General features: G+C 40.6%; 1 protein-coding gene across 14 annotated transcripts in view; it reads left to right on the forward strand.

Moving 5' to 3' along the window:
• The window catches only part of FUBP3 (far upstream element binding protein 3), a 56,460-nt gene that overhangs the window by 8,437 nt on the left and 28,471 nt on the right, over positions 1-19,552 (forward strand). For 7 of the 14 annotated variants that reach the window (XM_073314631.1, XM_073314641.1, XM_073314640.1 and 4 more), the window contains exons 3-7: positions 12,880-12,930; positions 13,376-13,409; positions 15,322-15,371; positions 17,227-17,298; positions 18,579-18,636. In XM_073314631.1, coding sequence (XP_073170732.1) covers positions 12,880-12,930; positions 13,376-13,409; positions 15,322-15,371; positions 17,227-17,298; positions 18,579-18,636 — 265 coding nt within the window. Of the gene's footprint in view, positions 1-2,945; positions 3,088-12,879; positions 12,931-13,375; positions 13,410-15,321; positions 15,372-17,226; positions 17,299-18,578; positions 18,637-19,552 lie in introns of all 14 variants that reach the window. The other 7 variants (XM_073314635.1, XM_073314642.1, XM_073314633.1 and 4 more) reach the window with 6 other exon arrangements.

The following is a 19,552-nucleotide window of genomic DNA, read 5'->3' on the forward strand; positions in this document are numbered from 1 at the left end:
ACCCTTGCTGGGTGATTCTTTTCCACAAATGTACTGTTCAGACTTTGAAATTTTGCATATAACCTTAACTTTCTCTCTCTAAATGTAGATGAACTTTCAGTCACTGGATTTTTTTGTGATTGGGGTAATGCTCTAATGTAGGGCAACACCAGAGCAGCACAGGGGAGGGAGGCAGGCAGGCAGGCAAACAGTCTCATCTTAGGGTTTCACCTATGGAAGGAAAAATACCCCTCCTCTCTGCTAATTCTCAATTGCCTTGGGAAATGGATGTGACAAGGTGCTGATAAGATGGGTGGACTGTCTCTTCCTTCTGAGGAATCATTCTGGGGCATGGGAGAGAAGTTCCTGGCCTGCTGTCGTCTCAGCTGTCAGAAGATACTCCTTCCTCCAATATCAGCCCTCAGTGTCCAAAAGGAGACCTACCATTTGCTTCCTATTCAGTTCAGTGGGATATTTCCTCTTGTGCACCCATATACACCCCCCCCACACACACACACAGTTGTTGGAGTGTTCCTGTGAGACCAGCCACCTTCCATCTGGGCTAAAGCATCATTTTTTCAGTGCTTGCAATGCCCTGCTATGAGAGCGAGAAGCCTGTTCTAATTCTCCGTCTTCTGTATGGCAAAACTGTGTTACCAACTTAATCAGTGAACTGTTCAAACCTGATGCTCTTTCGTAACCAAAATGGGCCTCTTCAGAGTGTTACTAGTTGCCTTACTAGACTAACCAAATCTTTTGTGTTTGACTAGATCATAAGTGCTTAGCACATTCATTTTGATCCAGTTAGAGCTGTAATAGCCCCTCTTTCCTTTCCAGTGGTTCCGTGCTTCATTTCCTCTGAAATTCAACAAAAACAAATGTCTGATTATGGGCATACATCTCTAATGAGGGTGTTCCTGGAGTTTTCCTCCATTCCAGAATTATGCTCACTACAGTGCTCAGTGTTAAGGCCTAACATTCTTCCAGTGAGAGTTGAAAAATATTTTACTGACTGCAGTGAAAGTAAGAACAGCCATACTGGGTCAGACCAATGGTCCCTCTAGCCCAATATCTTGTCTTCTGACAGTGGCCACTTCCAGATGCTTGAGAGGGAATGAATAGATGCAGTGATCCATCCCAGGTTGTCCAGTCCCAGCTTCTGGCAGTCAGAGGCTTAGGAATATACGGTTATGAAATTGCATCCCTGACCATCTTGGCTAATAGCGATTAATGGATCTGTTCACCATGAACTTATATATTTCTTTTTTGAACCCAGTTATACTTTTGGCCTTCAAAACATCACCTGATTGACTGCGTTGTGTGAAGTAGTACTTTCTTATGTTTGGTTCTGGTGTTATGTGAAGGGGTAAATAACACTTCCCTATTCACTTTCTCCACAGCATTCACAATTTTATAGGCCTGTATCGTATTACCCCTTAGTCTTTTCTAAAATGAGCAATCCCGGTCTTTTTAATCTATCCTCCTAATCATTTTTGTTGCCCTTCTCTGTACCTTTTCCAATTCTAAACTTTTTAGAGATGGGCAACCAGAACTGCATGCAGAATTCAAGATGTCATACCATGGATTTATATAGTGGCATTGTGATATTTTCTGTCGTATTTATCACTTTCCTAATGGATTCTAACATTGTTAGCTTTTTTGACTGCCACTCCACATTAAGTAGATGTTTTCAGAGAAATATCCAAGAACTCTTTCTGGAGTCGTAACAACTAATTTAGAACCTATCATTTTGTATGTATGTTTGGGTTTATTTTTTATGCATTGCTTTGCACTTATCAGCCTTGAATTTCACCTGCCATTTTGTTGTCCAGTCATGCAGTTGTGTGAGAACCCTTTAACTTTTCGCTCTCAGCTTGGATTTAACTATCTTGAGTAATTCTGAATTGTGCAAATTTTGCCACCTCACTGTTCACCCTCATTTCCAGCTCACTTATGAATATGTTGAACAGAACAGGTCTCAGTACAGATCGTTGGGGGACCCCACTATTTTCGTGTCTCCATTGTGAAAACTGACCATTGATTCCTACCCTTTGTTTCCTATCTCTTATCCAGTTACTGATCCATGAGAGGACTTTCCCTCTTATCCCATGACTACTTACTTTGCTTAAGAGCCTTAGGTGTGGGACCTTATCAAAGGCTTTCTGAAAGTTCAAGTACACTATATAAACTGAATCACCCTTGTCCATATACTTGTTGACCACCTCAAATAATTCTAATAGGTTGGTCAGGTATAATTTCCCTTTACAAAAGCTGTTGACTCTTTGCCAACATATTGTGTTTATGTATATATCTGATAATTTTGTTCTTTACTAAAGTTTCAACCAATTTGTCTAGTTCTGAAGTTACTTACCTGCTTGTAGTTGCTCGGATCGCTTATGGAGCCTTTTTTAAAAAAAAAAAAAAAATTAGGTATCCTCCAGTCATCGGTTACAAAGGCTGATTTTAAGCAATAGGTTACATACCCCAGTTCTGCAGTTTCATGTTTGAGTTCCTTCAGAACTCTTGGGTGAATACCATCTGGTCCTGATGACTTATTGTTTAGTTTATCAATGTGTTCCAAAACCACCTCAATCTGGGACAGTTCCTTAGATTTGTCACCTACAAAGAATGGCTTAAGTGTGGGAATCTCCCTCACATCCTCTACAGTGAAGACCAATGCACAAAATTCATTTAGCTTCTCTACAGCAGCATTGTCCTCCTTGCATTTAGCTTCTCTGAATTGGAAATGGCAATGAATTGTCAAGCTTACTACGTTTAAGTGTGAGGGATGATTGTATAAAAAAGCTTATGAAGTTATGAAGCTTATAAAGTTTGTGAAAACAAACCTGACTTTAATCTTCTTACCCTTAAGTAAATATCAGTTGTATAGTAGTAATAAATTCTGCATGTTTACTTGCTTCACTAATCTGCCAAAATAAGATTGTGGCATGTATTTATGCCCTTAGAATGAAGAAATTAACAGACCAGTTGCATTGGGGAGGGGAAAAGAGAAGAATGAATCCCTCTCTACCATGGGGCACACACTTTATCAGTCTCTGGACTGGAAATTCCTGCATGTTGCACAATCACCTAGTCTGTATTTGGCAAGTAAGAAATTTCCCTCTGGCACTTTTTTGCCATGCCTTTTATTAAAGTATCCTACCTTTGATTTTAACTTGTTGTTGCATGCATTGTTAAATAACAAGATATTATGCAAAACTGAGCTCAATTATGTCAGGTTCAGATGAAATATTTTTAATTCATACTTTTCATGTAACTAGATCAAAACTGATAGTCACTTCAATAATTATGAAGCAGGAACAGTTCCCCAACAACATGGCGGTGTCTACTTGAGTAAGGATGTTTCTGAGAGGCTTCTGAAAACAAATTTCAGTCTTGTAGAAAAGCCTGGAGCCTGTCCATAATTCAAGCAAAATAATACTTGCCACTTAACATCTTCTAAGCATAGCAGTAATCGAATGCTTCAAAATGGTAGATTGGGACGCTGGCTGTTCCATATCCAGCATCTGGTGATGGTCTCGGCTGAAGCAATCTTTCATTAGTGGTGGGTGCTTCAGAAGTGGAAAAGATGTTGGTCTCTTGTGAGTGTAGGAGGTAAAGCCTCAGATATTCCTCCCTCACTTCTTAACATCCCAGTAGTCCTGATCATGTTGGAGGTGAGATCTATGAAAGTGCTCCATTTTAGAAAGAAAGCAAACCAGATAGCAGTTGGGTAGGAGTGAGGGAGCTTTTCATGGGAACATGTTATCCCAGACCTATAAACTAAAGAAAGAGCATCTTGAAAAATTTCCATACTTGTTTAAGTGTGCAAAGTATTGCACATTGGAAGGAATAATTTTAATTACTCGTACATCTGATTCCGTTCTAAATCAACTGTAACAACTGAGGAAAAGCTGGGCATCCTTATGGACAGCTCGGTGAAGACCTCTGCTTAGTGTGCAGCAATGGTCAAAAAAGAAAACAGTGTTAGGATGTCTAAGGAGTGGGATGGAGAATAATACTAAACATTATCCTATTCTATAAACCAATAAAGTGGCCACCCCTGGAATACTGTGCTCATATAATGAGCCCATAGAATTCACTGCCAAAAACTTAAGTATGGATAGCAAGAACATCTAGCTTTAGTAAAGATTTAAAGGGAAAACTTTAGGTATATCTTCTCACTTCAGGACCTAAGCTGACCTCTGACTAGTGGGGGTTAGAGAAAAACTTTTCATGGGACAGATTGTTGAAAACTGCCTATTACGTTATTATGTATTTGTATAATACTTAGCACCTAGGAGCCCCAGTCATGGACCAAGACCCCATTATGTTTGGTGCTGTATGGATACAGAACAAAGACAGTCCCTACCCCAAAGAGTTTATAGTCTAACTATAGAACAAGAGACAACAGACAGGGGAGTACAATGAGCCAATACAGGTATGGTAGGCAGTGGTCTCATCACACCAGCAACCTAACCATTGCCAAGATTTTGTTGGGGTTCTTGTACCTCCTTTCAGCATCTTGAAGTGGCTACTGTCAGACTGGATACTTGACTAGATGGCTCACTGATTTGGTCCCGTATGGCAGTTTTTGCATTTATTAAAATCTAAATCTGAATTGAAAAGTGAAAAATAGCATCTGATACAGGTGTATTTGGTTCTATATGAATTCTTAATAGACTAATGACCAAAGCACTTTTAGAATGTCATCTATATTAGGGCTGTGGATTAATCGCAGTTAACTTATGCGATTAATTAAAAAAATGAATTTCATTTTAAACCATAAATACCAATTGACATTTATTAAATATTTTGGATGTTTTTCTACATTTTCAAATATATTGATTTCAGTTACAACACAAAATACAAAGTGTACAGTGCTCACTTTATTTTTGATTACATATTTACACTGTAAAACAAGAAATAGTATAAGTACTGTAGTGCGATCTCTTTAGCATGAAAGTTAAACTTACAAATGTAGAATTATGTACAAAAAATAACTGCATTCAAAAATAAAACGTCAAACTTTAGAGCCTACAAGTCTACTCAGTCCTACTTCTTGTTCAGCTAATTGCTCGGATAAACAAGTTTATTTACATTTATGGGAGATAATGTTGCCCATTTCTTATTTACAATGTCACCTGAAAGTGAGAGCAGGTGTTCGCAAGGCACTTGTGTAGCAGGCATTGCAAGGTATGTATGTGCCAGATATGCTAAACATCTGTATGTCCCTTCGTGCTTCAGCCACCATTCCAGAGGACATGCTTCCATGCTGATGACTCTCATTCAAAAAAATCAGTTAGTTAAATTTGTGACTGAATTGCTTGGGGAGAGTTGAATCCTGCTGTTTTACCGACATTCTGCCATATTTCATGTTATAACAGTCTCTAATGATGACCCAGCAGATGGTGTTCCTTATAAGAAATCTTTCACTGCAGATTTGACAAAAATGCAAAGAAGGTACCAATGCAAAACTTCTAAAGATAGCTACAGGACTTGACCCAAGGTTCAGGAATCTGAAGTGCCTTCCAAAATCTGAGAGGGACAAGGTGTGCAGCATGCTTTCCGAAGTCTTAAAAGATCGACACTCTGATACAGAAACTATAGAACCCAAACCACCAAAAAAGAAAATCAGTCTTCTGCTGGTGGCACCCATTCAGATGATGAAAATGAACATGGGTCTGTCCGCACGGCTTTGGATAGTTATCAAGCAGAACCCATCAGCATGGACACATGTCCTCTGGAGTGGTGGTTGAAGCGTGAGGGGATATACGAATGTTTAGCATATCTGGCACATAAATACCTTGCAATGCCTGTTACACAAGTGCCTTGCGAACACCTGTTCTTGCCTTCAGGTGACCTTGTAAATAAGAAGCGGGCAGCATTATCTCCCATAAACGTAAACAAACTTGTTTGTCTGAGCAGTTGGCTGAACAAGAAGTAGGACTGAGTGGACTTTGTTTTATTTTTGAATGCAGTTACTTTTTATACATAATTCTACATTTGTAAGTTTAACTTTCATGATAAAGAAATTGCACTACAGTACTTGTACTATGTGAATTGAAAAATATTATTTCTTTTGTTTTTTACAGTGTTAATATTTGTAATCAAAAATTTAGTGAGCACTGTACACTTTGTATTCTGTCATAACTGAAATGGATATATTTGAAAATGTAGAAAACACCCAAAAATATTTAAATAATGGTATTGTTATTGGTTAACAGTGCGATTAATCGCGATTAATTTTTTTAATTGCATGACAGCCCTTTAATACATATATACAAATACAATTTTATGTAGTCAGACCTTGTACTTGTAAATTTAAGCCCACAGTGAAGTCTTACTGGCAAATCATGAACGTCTCCAAAATTTGGTTGTGCTGTTAAATAACCTCGGCAGCATAAATTCAGCTTCTGTAATGAGCTTGCTAATTCCTTACAGTTCCTTTCAATTTCATCGAAAGTTCCTCATTCAAATAGATGCTTCCCTATAGCAGGCATTGTTTGGTTTCCCAGCAGAACCTTTTAGAGGTGCTGTACTCTCTCTGGTGGATTTTGTACACATAGACTTTGTCTACATACAGTGGATAGAAATACTGATATTACTCCGTAGTTTATTGGGATGCAGTACTTGAAATCTGGTCTCTAGCTTTCATAAAGTTGCATGTACTTTACTTGTCCTTGACCCCTTGTATATCTTTGTGATTTTTACAGTCAAAATGTCCTTGTTAAAAAAATTCTGCTATGTAAGACCATGCAAACAAAAGGAAAATTGACTGACAGTGCAGGGATAAAAAATAAGTGACCACATGCAAAAGCTGTGAAATTCACTAAGTTATCAAACTTGTAGGGATGGAAGGGGGAGAGGAAATATATTTATTCTTTCAGTGTTAATAATCTTAAGTTTTACTTGTAGTAGTAAATAAATCTTAAACAGAAATATGATTATCCCAGTAAATACCCTCTTTAAGTGTAGGATGAAAAGACTGTATTCCTGCAGCAAACTAGGGTCCCAGTCTAGTAAGCCTCTTCACAGAACTCCCCCTGAATTTTAAATGGAGACATCTAAGGCAGAGGTTCTCAGTTTTTTGGTAGCCCATGATTTACAGATGTTTATAAATGCCCAGCTCGCTCCCTACTATGACACCTGTGGACCACATTCCTTCCCATCTACAACTGCATAATATCCCTGAGATCTCTTCAGTGATCATGTCTATGGAAAAGTAATATTGGGAAAGTATGTTATATTTTTAATAATCAGTAGCTGGAAACAGGGACAGCTTGTGCTATGTGACTAGCCAGTTTTTCAGCACAGCACCAGTGGTCCATGGACCACAGTTTGGAAACATCACCACAAAGGGACTTTTCATATCACTTCCATAAACATGTGTTGGATTTTGGGGGGGTTGGTTAAACCCTGCTGGTAAGTGTCAAAACAAATCCAGTAGTAAAAAATAGCCTGGCTCAGGCATTGTTCTCTTTTTTTCTTCTTTCTTAATACTCTTGCATATTCTGTGAATCCAATTTTCCAGTAGCGGAATGTGGGAATGAACTGCCAGGGTCTAGGAAATCTTAACTCATACCTGTACAGTTCTGTAAATGGCTGCCAGCACTGCTGAGTGATGTAAGATTATGAAATTGTCTCTGAGACAAATGGTGGCAGTGCATTGGTCATAAGTTCTGTTGCTTTTATAGCCTTTCCTGGGAGAAGAGATTTGTCATAGTATTGGAAAACAGTGCATAAATCCCCCCTCCTTTTTTTTAAATAACCTTAATCTACAGTTTAGAGCTACTAAAATTGGCTGCACTAACCTAGGCTGTGGGTCTGAAATGGAGCCTGAAACAGAGGATTTTCAGTTTCATTATTTCCTTTCTCTGGGAAGTACTCTAAAATGTGCATGCTTTTCTTCACACACAGGGCTTGGACAGGGTGGGGGTCTAACTGAGAACTGGTAGCACAGTTCGGCAAAACTGGCTTTATTGGCACGAACACTCACTCTAACTTCTGTTTAATTTTATGTGGCACTTATATAGCACCCGTGTTCATAGATCTTGAAGCGCTTTGCAAAGGTGGATTATCCCCATTTTAGTGATGAGGAATGTGCACAGGAGGGGGTATAAATCGTAGAGTGCTCTAAAATGTAGACCCTGCTGACATGCGCTAAAAGATTCTTCATGCATGTTAACATATAGTGCTGTGTCAAACAGGACTACATCAACGTGCATTAGGTGCCTTTTAGAGCATATCAGCAGGGCCTATACAGGGTAGTTAGAGTGCAACACTTTAAGTGCTCTACAGTTTACACTCCTCTGTTGTGTGTTGTCACACTGTGTAGACAGGGCCTGAGTTGCTTAGATATAATGTCTTGCTCTTGTTTGCATGCAGTTGAAAATAGAATCCAGCTCTCATGACTCAGTCCCCATATTCTATTGGCTGCTACTGTTGTACTGCCAGAATATTTTTAACTAATGGCGCAATTTAACCATTTTACAGCATCAAACAATTTTTAAAAAAAAATTTGCTTTTTCAAAGGAAGAGGGGAGCTTGTCTAGTAGCTGCAGCATATTGAGTCTCAGAAATTGAAGATCAGACCCTGAACTTTGTCATGTCCATTTTAAGTCCAGTCAGGCCTTTGAGGAATTGTCTTGTATTCTTTAGTGACATAGGATTTAGAACTGGTGCTCAGCCTTCAGATAGAGGACTGCTGCTGTTCTGGGGCAAAGAGCGTTGGCAGGAGGAGATAGGGAAGAATCCTAGAGACATCTCCCCACCCCCAAAATGTTTATAGCCACTTCAAGTGGTAAAGCAAATCTAATGTTTCACATTATTTGTGTTAGAGTAGTGCCTATAGATCTCAACCAAGATCATGGCCCCATTTAAGTGCTGTACATACACATAATAGGAGAAGATCCTTGTCTCAGAACTTCCAATCAAAATAGACTAGAACAATGGGTGAAAGAGAGGACGTATTATCCCTGTCTTGCAGATGGGGAACTGAGACCAAGAGTCAGAAGGTTCTGTGGCAGAACCAGAACCCAAACCCAATCTTCTCTCCCCTCATTTTAATGATCCCTTAAAGATGCAAATGTTTCATTTATAGTAATGAGCACTTCAAAGGAATTGTAACTTAAGGAGTGGAAGAACGGCAGACCTCCCCTCCGGTTGAAGTTCTTTAAGGCTTCATTAGGGAGAAAACTAGTGACAGACTTGAGGAGGGAGAAGTATTTGAGGGAAAAATACACTTTAACCACCCCATCCCCCAAACACTCCTGACCCTCTTCAGTAAGTGTGTACTTCTCAAAATCCTAAAGTATAGTTTGCAACCTTCTATGCCTCAGCTTCTGCATGTGTTGCATTGCTGTGGTTTTATTCTTGTGAGGGATATTTTCTTCCATAAGATTGTATATTCCCACCATGCACATTAATTTGGTGGGAGGCACTGCACTGTTTTATAGGGTGGAAAATAAAAACTAAAAATCTGCATTTGTGTTGAGTATCTGTTAGGCAGAATTCAGTTATCAACCAGCAGGTGCCATTAACAGGAAATTGGGCTGATTTTATTCAGTCTTTCTCCTTATTTGCAGTAAAATGACTGCACTTACAGTTAAATTGTACTCAATAGATGTGAAGAGGGGGAGGGGGAACACATATGTGGCCTATCAGTGTTCAACCCCTTCCTTGCCATTAAGCGGAAGATGGTGCCCTCTGCGTAGAATATATCATCAGTTTTTGGTATTTCAGTACATGCATTCTGTCCCAGACTTGCCTCTCTATTAGTCTGTCTTTCAGAGCAAAATGGGCATGTTTGAGAGAGAATGAAACTTCAGATTGTTGGAACCATGGGCTAATCATTTTCTCATGGAGGGGTAATTTTTTTTTGGGGGGGGGGGCATGGAGTTTCTCAGCATTTCATGTTCTTGGGTAGGGAACAGGGAGAGTGCATGTACGTGGAAGATGCAGGCAAGTCTTGTGCTTAAGTCATATAGGACTAGGAGGCAAGAAATCTGGGTTCTACTCCTCTGTTACAGACTTTATGTAGGTGCCTTAACCTTTGTGCCCCCCATTTCCCCTTAAGTAAAATGAGGCTATCTACTTTACCTGCATGTTGAAAGGGTTAATTTGTTTGTAATGCGCTCAAAATCTTTGGATGGGAGGCTCTCCAGATGTGCAGTACATTATTTTCATGACTTAAATGAGCTCTTCTGCTTGTCAACAAAACAGTATCTCCCCAACCAGTACTTGTTACAAAATGGAAGCTATGCTTAATTATCAGTGTAAAAATTTAGGACAGGTGGAAGGGTTTATTGGGGTACAGCTCTGTTTCTTAATCTGTTTAATATTCCTATCCAGTTTGCTAAGAGAGATGCTGAAACGGATTGTGTTAGGGAAAATGCTAAAAAGAAATGTGAAACAGCCCTGGCAATAATGGGACTGCTCTTTCTGCGACCTTGTTGGAATAATGTGAAATTGTGATCCATGGCTAGGGCCCCTAGTGCTGTGGTAAAACAAATGATGTCTCTTGCCCTATTATTGTTGTAAGAGTATTTTTAAACCAGCTTGGGAACAGGATGGTATGTTTCCGAATTTACTGAATAAGCTTGTATCTTATTTGCTCAGCCCTTCTGGGTAGTAGTATCTTTATCAATAAGAGCAAATATTCCCCATTACATCACCCAACTTTTCTACTGCAGTATTGATAACTCTTAAATTAGGACATTTTATATTCAGTGTGAGCGTATGCAAAGGCAAATCTAAAGGGGTCAATAACACAGCAGTTGTCTTACCTCTGAGCTGAACAGCATAATAAAAATATATATATTCTGTCAATATCTTGTCCAGGACCATTATCAAGATATTGACACACAACAGAAATAAGGTATTGACTCTGCCTATTTTATTTATCTAAAGAGTGTGTTTGGTCACAGATTTTATGCATTTTTCTATTAGAGAGACAAGGTGGGTGAGGTAATATCTCTTATTGGACCAGCTTCTATGGGTGAAAGACAAGCTTTTAAGCTTACACAGAGCTAGTCTTCCGGTCTGGGAAAGGTACTCAGTGTCTCGGCTAAATCCAAGGAGGAACATGTTACAAAAGATCATTTTAAGGGGAGGTGGGCAGTTAACACCCCTGCAGTCAGGACAAAGGAGGGTTAGCAGGTCACAGGTTGTTGTAATGAGCCATAAATCCAGGATCTTTGAGTCCATGACTTGTTGTGTCTAGCAAAGTTATGAATTTAAGCTCCCAGGCTAGTCTTCTGAAGGTGTTGTGCAGGTTTCCTTTGAGAATGAGGCCTGAGAGATCAGATACAGAGTGATCATTCTGTGAAAAGTGTTTGCCTGCTGATTATATGGTGGTCTTGTCTTGTCGTTTTCTTTCCTGAGAGTTCATTTGAGAGCATAGTGATTGTTTAATTTCACCCAGGTATTTGCTGTTGGGGCATTTAGGGCACTGGCAGAGGTATACCACATGTTATGATAGGCATGTGAAGGACCTATGGATCTTGAAATGTATGTTGTGGGAGTATTGGTCATCATAAGGGTGGAATTGTCTGCAACTTTTGCATCTGTTATGACAGGGTGTTGCTTCAAACAACCCTCCAACCTCACGGTGCTCATCAGAAGCAAGGTCTTCACAGTCCAAGACATACCAACTCAAAGCAGCATCAGACCCTGCCATAACAGATGCAAAATCTGCACTTCTCTCTGCTCCTGTGATGACGAATACCCCTCACAACCAACGTAATCAAAATGGTCCTTCTAGTTGTTAGGAGCAAATGGCCCATTTCTTAATGTGTTTCACACAGGTGAAGTTTTGTAGTGCGTTTTGTGGGATATTTTTCCTACTTTGCAGTGGGACCCCGTTAGGGATGTAAAATATTTAATTGGTTAGCATTAGTCTAAATGGTTAACCCCAGGCTGGCCAGCCCGCCAACCCCAGGAACCCCATGCTGGCCGGCCAGATGCTGACTGGCTGGAGCAGCTCCCAAGCCCCTCTCCCTTTAATCGGGTAACCGTTTAAACAATATAATTTTAAACGTTTAAATGGATAACTTTTAAAACAATATTTACATCCCTAGACCCTGTCAGAACCTCCCACCAACATAGCTACACCCTCTCGCGGAGGTGGAGTTATTAAGCCTGTGGGAGAGCTCTCTTCCATTGGCTTAGAGTGCCTTCTACAGACGTACTATGGCGGCACAGCTGCACCGATGTAAATTTGTAGTGTAGACCTGCCTTGAGCACCTTTCCCGGCCCTGAAGAGCCCTGTGTAAGCTCAAAGCTAGTCTCTCTTCACCAACAGAAGCTGGTCCAATAAGATTACCTCACCCTTCTTGTCTCTCTAATATCCTGGGACTAACATGGCTACAGCACTGCAAAACAATACTCTTATTATATTTGAAGAATGTGAGGTGCATCCATTTTCTTCTTCTCATCAGCTGAGTCACAACTTATTTCAGATCAAAGAATGTGAAAGTTATCGCTAAAAAGTTTGGAACAAAATATTTATCACAGTTCAGATAATCAAAATGGTCTTCTAGCTGTGGAGCAAATGGGAGCAAATGGCCCATTTCTTAGTATGTTTCCTACAGGTGAAGTCCTGTAGGAAGCTTTGCAGGATGTTTTCCTACTTTGCAGTGGGCCCCTGTTTGTAATTGCACCATATTTTTACGGTAACTTCTGGAGGAAAAATTAATCTGGGGGGGGGGAAGGCTTGAAACGAATAGCAAAAACACTGTCTGGTTGGGGGAGGTTAGTTGAGGAGGTGAGGGGTAATCCTAGATGAGCCACCAGCTGACAATGTAAGTGTGGCTAAAATGTGTGTATTCAGTAGAAATGTGATAAAAGGATACAATGTGGGTGCCACAAGGTTACTTAACAGACCTATTCCTTTAACAGGTCTCCGTTTAAGTGGGCTCCATGGAGCACAGATAAGAGATACAGAGAGAAGTATGTGCAAGTGATCTCTAATGCTTCTGATTAAACTAAATCTCAAAATCTGCTTTGGCTTTTTGATTTTTTTTTAATTTAATATGTACCAAAATCTGCTTGATCTTTACATTTGGGTTTAATTTGGGAAGCGGGGGAGGTAAGTTTACAGGGATTTGGGCTGGCAGGATTTTCTCCTATGACTCTCAGCATGGGGAGATCCAGATCAATTTCGTATCCTGTGTTCAGCTGGACACTGGATTGTAGACTGCGTTGATCAAGAAATCCCCTCCTGTTTCTTACCACATAACACATTCATTTCAGCCATTGAACCTAAATTACCATTTTGCTTTTCTTTCTTTTTTTTGATGAAATGGTAAGAACTCTTTCTGTAGGGATGAAGTTAGTTTATCCGTACTAATGCTTTGATTTTTTTTTTTTTTTTCCCTTTTCCTCTCTGCCACAGTAGGTAACCAGTTAGGGGCCCTGGTACATCAAAGGTAAGCAGTGGGTTATGTTTTATTATTTATTGATCAGTTCTAATTGTTTATTGATCCACCATCTGTACTAGAGTGCTAGGAAGTCAGAGGTTGAGAACGTGGAAAACTATTGGCTCTCTTTTTCTCCAGACTGCAGTTTTTGCCTACCCTTTGAGACACTGCACACTTGAAAAAAAAAAGCTCACATTTTTGTAAGGAAGGCTTGGATTTGGCTTCATCTACCTTTGTAGGACTGAGCATAAGAAAATGACGTGCTTTTTTGGCAGTGGAAGAGGAATCAGAAGTATTAAGCTGGCAATTGAGGTTTTTCTCATTTTGCTGGTAAAATATGACCCCTCGGATGACTTCTTACCCGGCATGGCATAGTGTGGCTCTAAAGGATGCTGTCTTAAGTCTTAGAGTAGCAGCCGTGTTAGTCTGTATCCGCAAAAACAAAAGAAGTACTTGTGGCATCTTAGAGACTAACCAATTTATTTGAGCATAAGCTTTCGTGTCTTAAGTCGTGCTTGGTTTTTAGGATCTTGTGTTTCTGTAGCGAGTGGTGGTGGTTTCACTTCAGAAGTTGCCTCTTGCTCAAAGTCCTTAAATTCCAGATATGTTGGTGGCAGCACACTACCATCATAACCAATCCCCCTGTTAAGGGCTCAGCAGAAAGGGCAAGGAATGGCTATGGATACTTTCAAGCTCCCAGTGTTTAGAAGTGGTACTATTACACCCAGGTTGAAGTGTGATAGAACAGTTGGTAGACCCTTGCTGTGCCTGTTCCCTTTCCAAACAGAGGACCTCATTCTTTAAGCTGTCAGCTAGCACTCTTTCACCACCACTAATTTACTCGGGGACCCTTTTATAATACAGGATCGAACCGTAGCATCACGCTGCTGTCTGACAGTAAGGGCGACCCATATTCTAACTCTGGTAAGAGTGGGACAATATAATGCTGCAGTAGGTAATCATGTTATGGATTAGGTCCTCAGTCATAAGTACTTATCTATGGCGCAGCTGGGGAAAAGTTTAGAAATTCATATTTTTATTCTTCCTATGGCTGTTATAATACAAACTGTGTCATAAGATCTCGCAAGAAGCCTCATTAGAAACCTATGCTGAGCTTCCTCCAAAGATATTTAATTGCTTTCAGGGGTGTCAAACAAATTGGATATTGTGCATTTTCCAATGTATGAAGAGTTGGGAAGTGTCTATCAAGATTCACTTGAATCAAGTGCTAATAAAAATGGCAAATGCCATATTCATTGGGGTGTGTTTAAGAGGAGTATCGTGTGGAAAACAAGCGAGGTAATTATTCTGCTTTACTCAACGCTGATTAGGCCTCAGGTGGAAAACTTTAGTTTTTGGCATCACATTTTAAGATGGGGAAATTAGAGTGTCCAGAGAGCAATAAAAATGATAAAACATTTCATGAAAATTTAAGACCTATGAGGAACAGTTGAGAACTGCTTCTGTTAATTCCAGAGACAATCTAGCCAAGGGGAGGTATAATTGTCTACAAATACATGAAGGGATATTAGAGGTCGGCGGCCAGTTAGTCTCATGCAGTAAGGACAGACCAAGAAGTAATGGTCTTAAGCTGCATCATGGGAAAATTGAGGTTCCGTTTTAGAAAAAAGATTTACAAGAACAGACAAAGGAGGTATGGAATCCACTTATGTGGAGCTGATCAAGGGTAGATTTAAAATCTATCAGAGTTTAGGAATAACTAAACCACTTCTTCCACAAAGAAGGGGGTAAAATAGATGACCCTCAAGGGCTCACTTCCAACCCAAATGGTTTTGATTATGGCTGAAGTGTTTACTTTTCTGTACAAAACTTTGTACTCTGTGTGGCTGACTTTTGTGGGAGGACAAAGGTGGTCTACTAAACTGTTCTTTGCAGTGACTATTTGAATCTCTATTTTTAGGACAGTAATAACAGAAGAATTCAAAGTGCCTGATAAAATGGTTGGATTTAGTAAGTATCCTGGATGTTTTTGTTCTAAATTCAGTTTCTAAATGTGTGTTCTGTTCAAGAACAGTGCTTATTGTGGTGGGTGAGGAATAAGACTCACAGCTTTAGTCAATGCCACTGTGAATTTACTGGCTGTGAAAAATCTTGCCTATTAATAACATCTCCCAGTAAGGGCAAATTAAACAGGGTCTGCCACAGTGCCCTGCACTTAAAAACCCAGATATAAACTACCTGTTTGCTGGTAACGGTTTTATAGTGATGAATATGGAATAGGGTTTTTTGGGGTGTGGGGAGGCAGGGGAGACACATTTCTGAAGATGTACTGTTCTGGCAACTCTGGCTGTAACCACAGATTCCCCAGACCAAATTACAAGGTTTACCAAGAATGAGTCCATTTGCCAGTCACCAGAACCAGTTACTGCATTTAAGTATGCTATTGTCAGTGTGGATGGGGGAAGAGGGAGGAAAGAAATAGCGTTTAAACACTTAAAATGAAAGTTGAATTTTTACAGATCCCTAGTACGCTCAGTGCAGAGAGAAATAACTGGGGTGCACTTTCCTGCACGGATGGGTTTCTCTCTCCTTTTTCTTCCTGATTTTCTTCTTCTCTCCTTCACTTCACTCTTGCACCCTTGATGATGTTCTCTCACACTTCACCCTGATCCCTGTGTTCCTTCAGCTGTTCACTGTTTCTCCTTTCAAGGGAATCCTACTGCTGTCATGACTAGAGTCATGCCATGGCATGTTCCATAACCTTGGGATTCCAGCATGTCATCTCTTCTGGTAAAGGAGCATCACCCCAAATGCTGTGCTTAGTGTGTGAAAAGGGAAATAACCATCCGAGTTTACTGCTGTTACACATAGACCGATGGACCAGGATGTCCAACCTGAAGCTGAAATTGAAAACTCTTCCTGGCTCAGTTCAATTATTCATTTGTTGGTTTCTTATAAAGGAGCGGCACTCTTTCTCTCCCCCCCCCACCCCCATGCCCTCCCATCCCAATCTTTTAGGGGGCCAGGTGCTGGCCATTCCGAAGGTAGTTCTGTAGTTCCATGAGGAGAAGGTCTGGGCAAAAAAGTTAGTATGTGGCATGAAGCAAAGAGGGTGATAAAGATTCAAGCTCAGACAGAAACTAGCGGAAGCAAGTTCCACAATTGAGGGCCTTCTGCTTAGAGAATGTTGACCCAATCATGCCTGTTAGACTTGGCTGACCTGCAGCTGTGCTCCACGTTACTCTTTGGGAAGAGTACGTATGACTGGCCGTGCATGTTCTCTCCCTGATATACAGTGTGAAACACAGTCATCATTCAGTGATGCGGGGGATCTAAGGGAGGCCAGTTTTCACTTTCAGCTTGAGGTCTGTTATGGCACTTCAATATAAAACCAGGTGTATTCAAGTGTAGCTCAAACCAGCAACATGCTCTTGAAGGAGAGGCAGTGAATTCTTTATTAAAAAAAAAAAAAAAGCAATAACCCAAATACCTTTGCTTATGGCTGTCCTGATAATTTTGCAGCCACTTTTCTTATCCGACCTGAGATTCAGGTTGTCACAGGACAATAACCTTAAAACACCTTTCCTGACTTGGCTCTGTTTAGTGACTTATTTTTACCTACCGTGTATTCCCACTTCAGTGTAAGACTTGTATGTACAAGGAAATACAATTACTAGAATTCAGCAAAAAATGTAAGGATTCTACCCTAACGTTGGCTTTCTGTGTACCAGAGTATGGGGAGGCCTGTTTTACAGTTTTGGAATACAGTCTCCCCTTTACTGCCAGTTGCAGTGGAGTAAAGGGAGCAGATCCTCTGCTCTTGGCTAGGACAACAGTAAATTGACACTTGTTGAACTTGTTTCAGTAATCGGCAGGGGCGGTGAACAGATCTCACGGATCCAGGCAGAGTCTGGCTGCAAAATTCAGATTGCTCCAGGTAAGAGCTTCTGTGTGTAGTGGACAAGTAGCAGGGCATGGCATTGAAATATGGCATGTCCAATAGATGTGGAGACCTGGCTGTGCATCACATTCATATGTGTTATCGCTGGTTACCTAATGATGCACAAGGGAATTCTGTTCTGGGACTGACCTCCATACTAACACAGAAAACAGACCTGTTAGCTACTTCTGGGAGCAAAATGAGGGGACCACCTCTAATCAAGAAGCAGATGCACCTTAAGTGTTAAAGGATGGTCCATGTTGTTCCCTACAGAGATGGGAAATGCTCCTGTTCAGGGCTGTCTTCCAGTGGCACTTCTTTGGAGAGATCAGATGTGGATTGTATTTAATTGCATAGACTTGTCAGTTTTTGGAAACTGAAATTTCAAGAGGTCGGGAGTTGCTCCTGATCGGATCCATCTCAAACTAAAAAGGAGACCGTACCAATCTGTTGTGGTATGCTGCGTATTCTTGCTTTGTACTATTTTTCTGTGAAGATACTTCCGTTTCCCCGAAGGGAAAACAGACTATGTTACTACATGGGGAGGAATATAGTTACTGCAAAATATTATCTTCTGGGTTCTTAATCTTAATTGGCAGGGGGAGATTTAAAAATAAAGGAGAGATCCATTTTGTCTTAGAACATGTTAATGAGAATTCAAAGATATCGAGGATCAACATATTTCAATGTGCAAAGGGAACATTTTAGTGCTGCCCTTTGGTCACTGAAGCAGCTGTCCAGTTTTTTTAATCCAATTGAATTGCATGTAACAACTCGTTTACTAGGAGTGTGACACTTAAAAGAAAGCTAACATGGAATATATAGTTGTACTAAGTGTAGGAAAACACCATGATCATATCAGTCTAAGATGCCACAGGCACAAGACTGAATACTCACGCAGGAGTGAGTGTGCAGGGTGATTGAAGGATAAATAAGATACTTAACAACTATTTGCTTTATTTCCAGATACATAATTATAATGAATTGCAGCCAAGAATTCAGATCAGGTGTAGAACCTGATTGCTTCATGCAAGTACTGTGTGTACTTTGAGGCTGCACTTTGTTCTTGAGACTGGCTGTCTCTAACTACCCTCTTATAACGTGCAATCCATAATGGATCATGTAGATTTTACTGCCTCTTTTAAACATGAAAGAGCTAGTTGTGTAGGCTGTGTCTAGGCTGCTTGTATCTGCCTGCTTGGCTGACTACTGTTGGCCATTCAAGAGTTGTGAAATATCCAATCCCTGTTGTCGCCGTGTTCTTGTTCCCTTAACAGACAGCGGCGGGATGCCTGAGAGGCCCTGTGTGCTCACCGGAACACCAGAGAGCATTGAGTGAGTTTTGTTTTGTTCTTTTTCTCTATCTCTCTTTCCTTTTCCTCTTCCTTACCACTGTGTTCTATCGGTGCTGCTATTTGGTTAGCCACAATCAGCAAATGTTGGCCTACAGAAGCTTTAGGGTCACCAGACTCTAGAGCCGCTTGGTCTAACACTGAGATGTTTACTCATCAGAGTCTTTTCCAGTTAGTCTGCTGAACCCACTGCAGAAGTCCCGTGGAATTTCACTTCAGAGTTGCTCTTAGGGCACTTAGGATGCAGTTGACTAACTGCAAGTTTCCAGGATACTAAATTAAGCCATTAAAGATCACTCTTCTCCCCTCCACCTTCCCACTGCTACTGAGATGGCCATCCTTCCAGCTGAAGAGGGGCTGCACAAGGCCCCCAGAGCCTGTCAGTTGCATTCCTGAATAAACAGGAGGTATTGCTCCAGAGCAGCATGAGGTCCATCAGGGTGCCTCCTCCATATTGCTGCCAGCCAGAAGCGAAGGACTGAACTGAATATTTGAACTCTGGTCCCTGCATGGTAGACACACATTTGGCAATCCAGCGGGGGTTTCTATTCTTTAGGCCTATAGAAAATTTAGGGACAGTGTTTCCTCCCTCCCCCTTCCTAGGAGCTGAGTTTGAGACTCTCACAAACCAGTTGAGGACCTCCTGCTGGGACTGGATCCAGGATCCTCAGGCTTACAGGAACACACTTAACATATGGAGCTGCTCTTTCTCTCCCCAACCTTTGGGTAGGTGGGTTTTTTAAAATCCATCTGGAAATCTTTGAGTTGCATTTTGATTAGTAAAAATACATAGGCACAAAGACTGTCTCTCTCTCAAGAGAAGACTTTGACTATTCTGTTCCTATGAGATCTAAGATGCTTAAGGCACCTCACAGTACCATAATTCTGCAAGCATTGAA

The sequence above is a fragment of the Lepidochelys kempii genome, chromosome 16 (genome assembly GCF_965140265.1).
Source record: "Lepidochelys kempii isolate rLepKem1 chromosome 16, rLepKem1.hap2, whole genome shotgun sequence".
Lineage (NCBI taxonomy): Eukaryota > Metazoa > Chordata > Testudines > Cheloniidae > Lepidochelys > Lepidochelys kempii.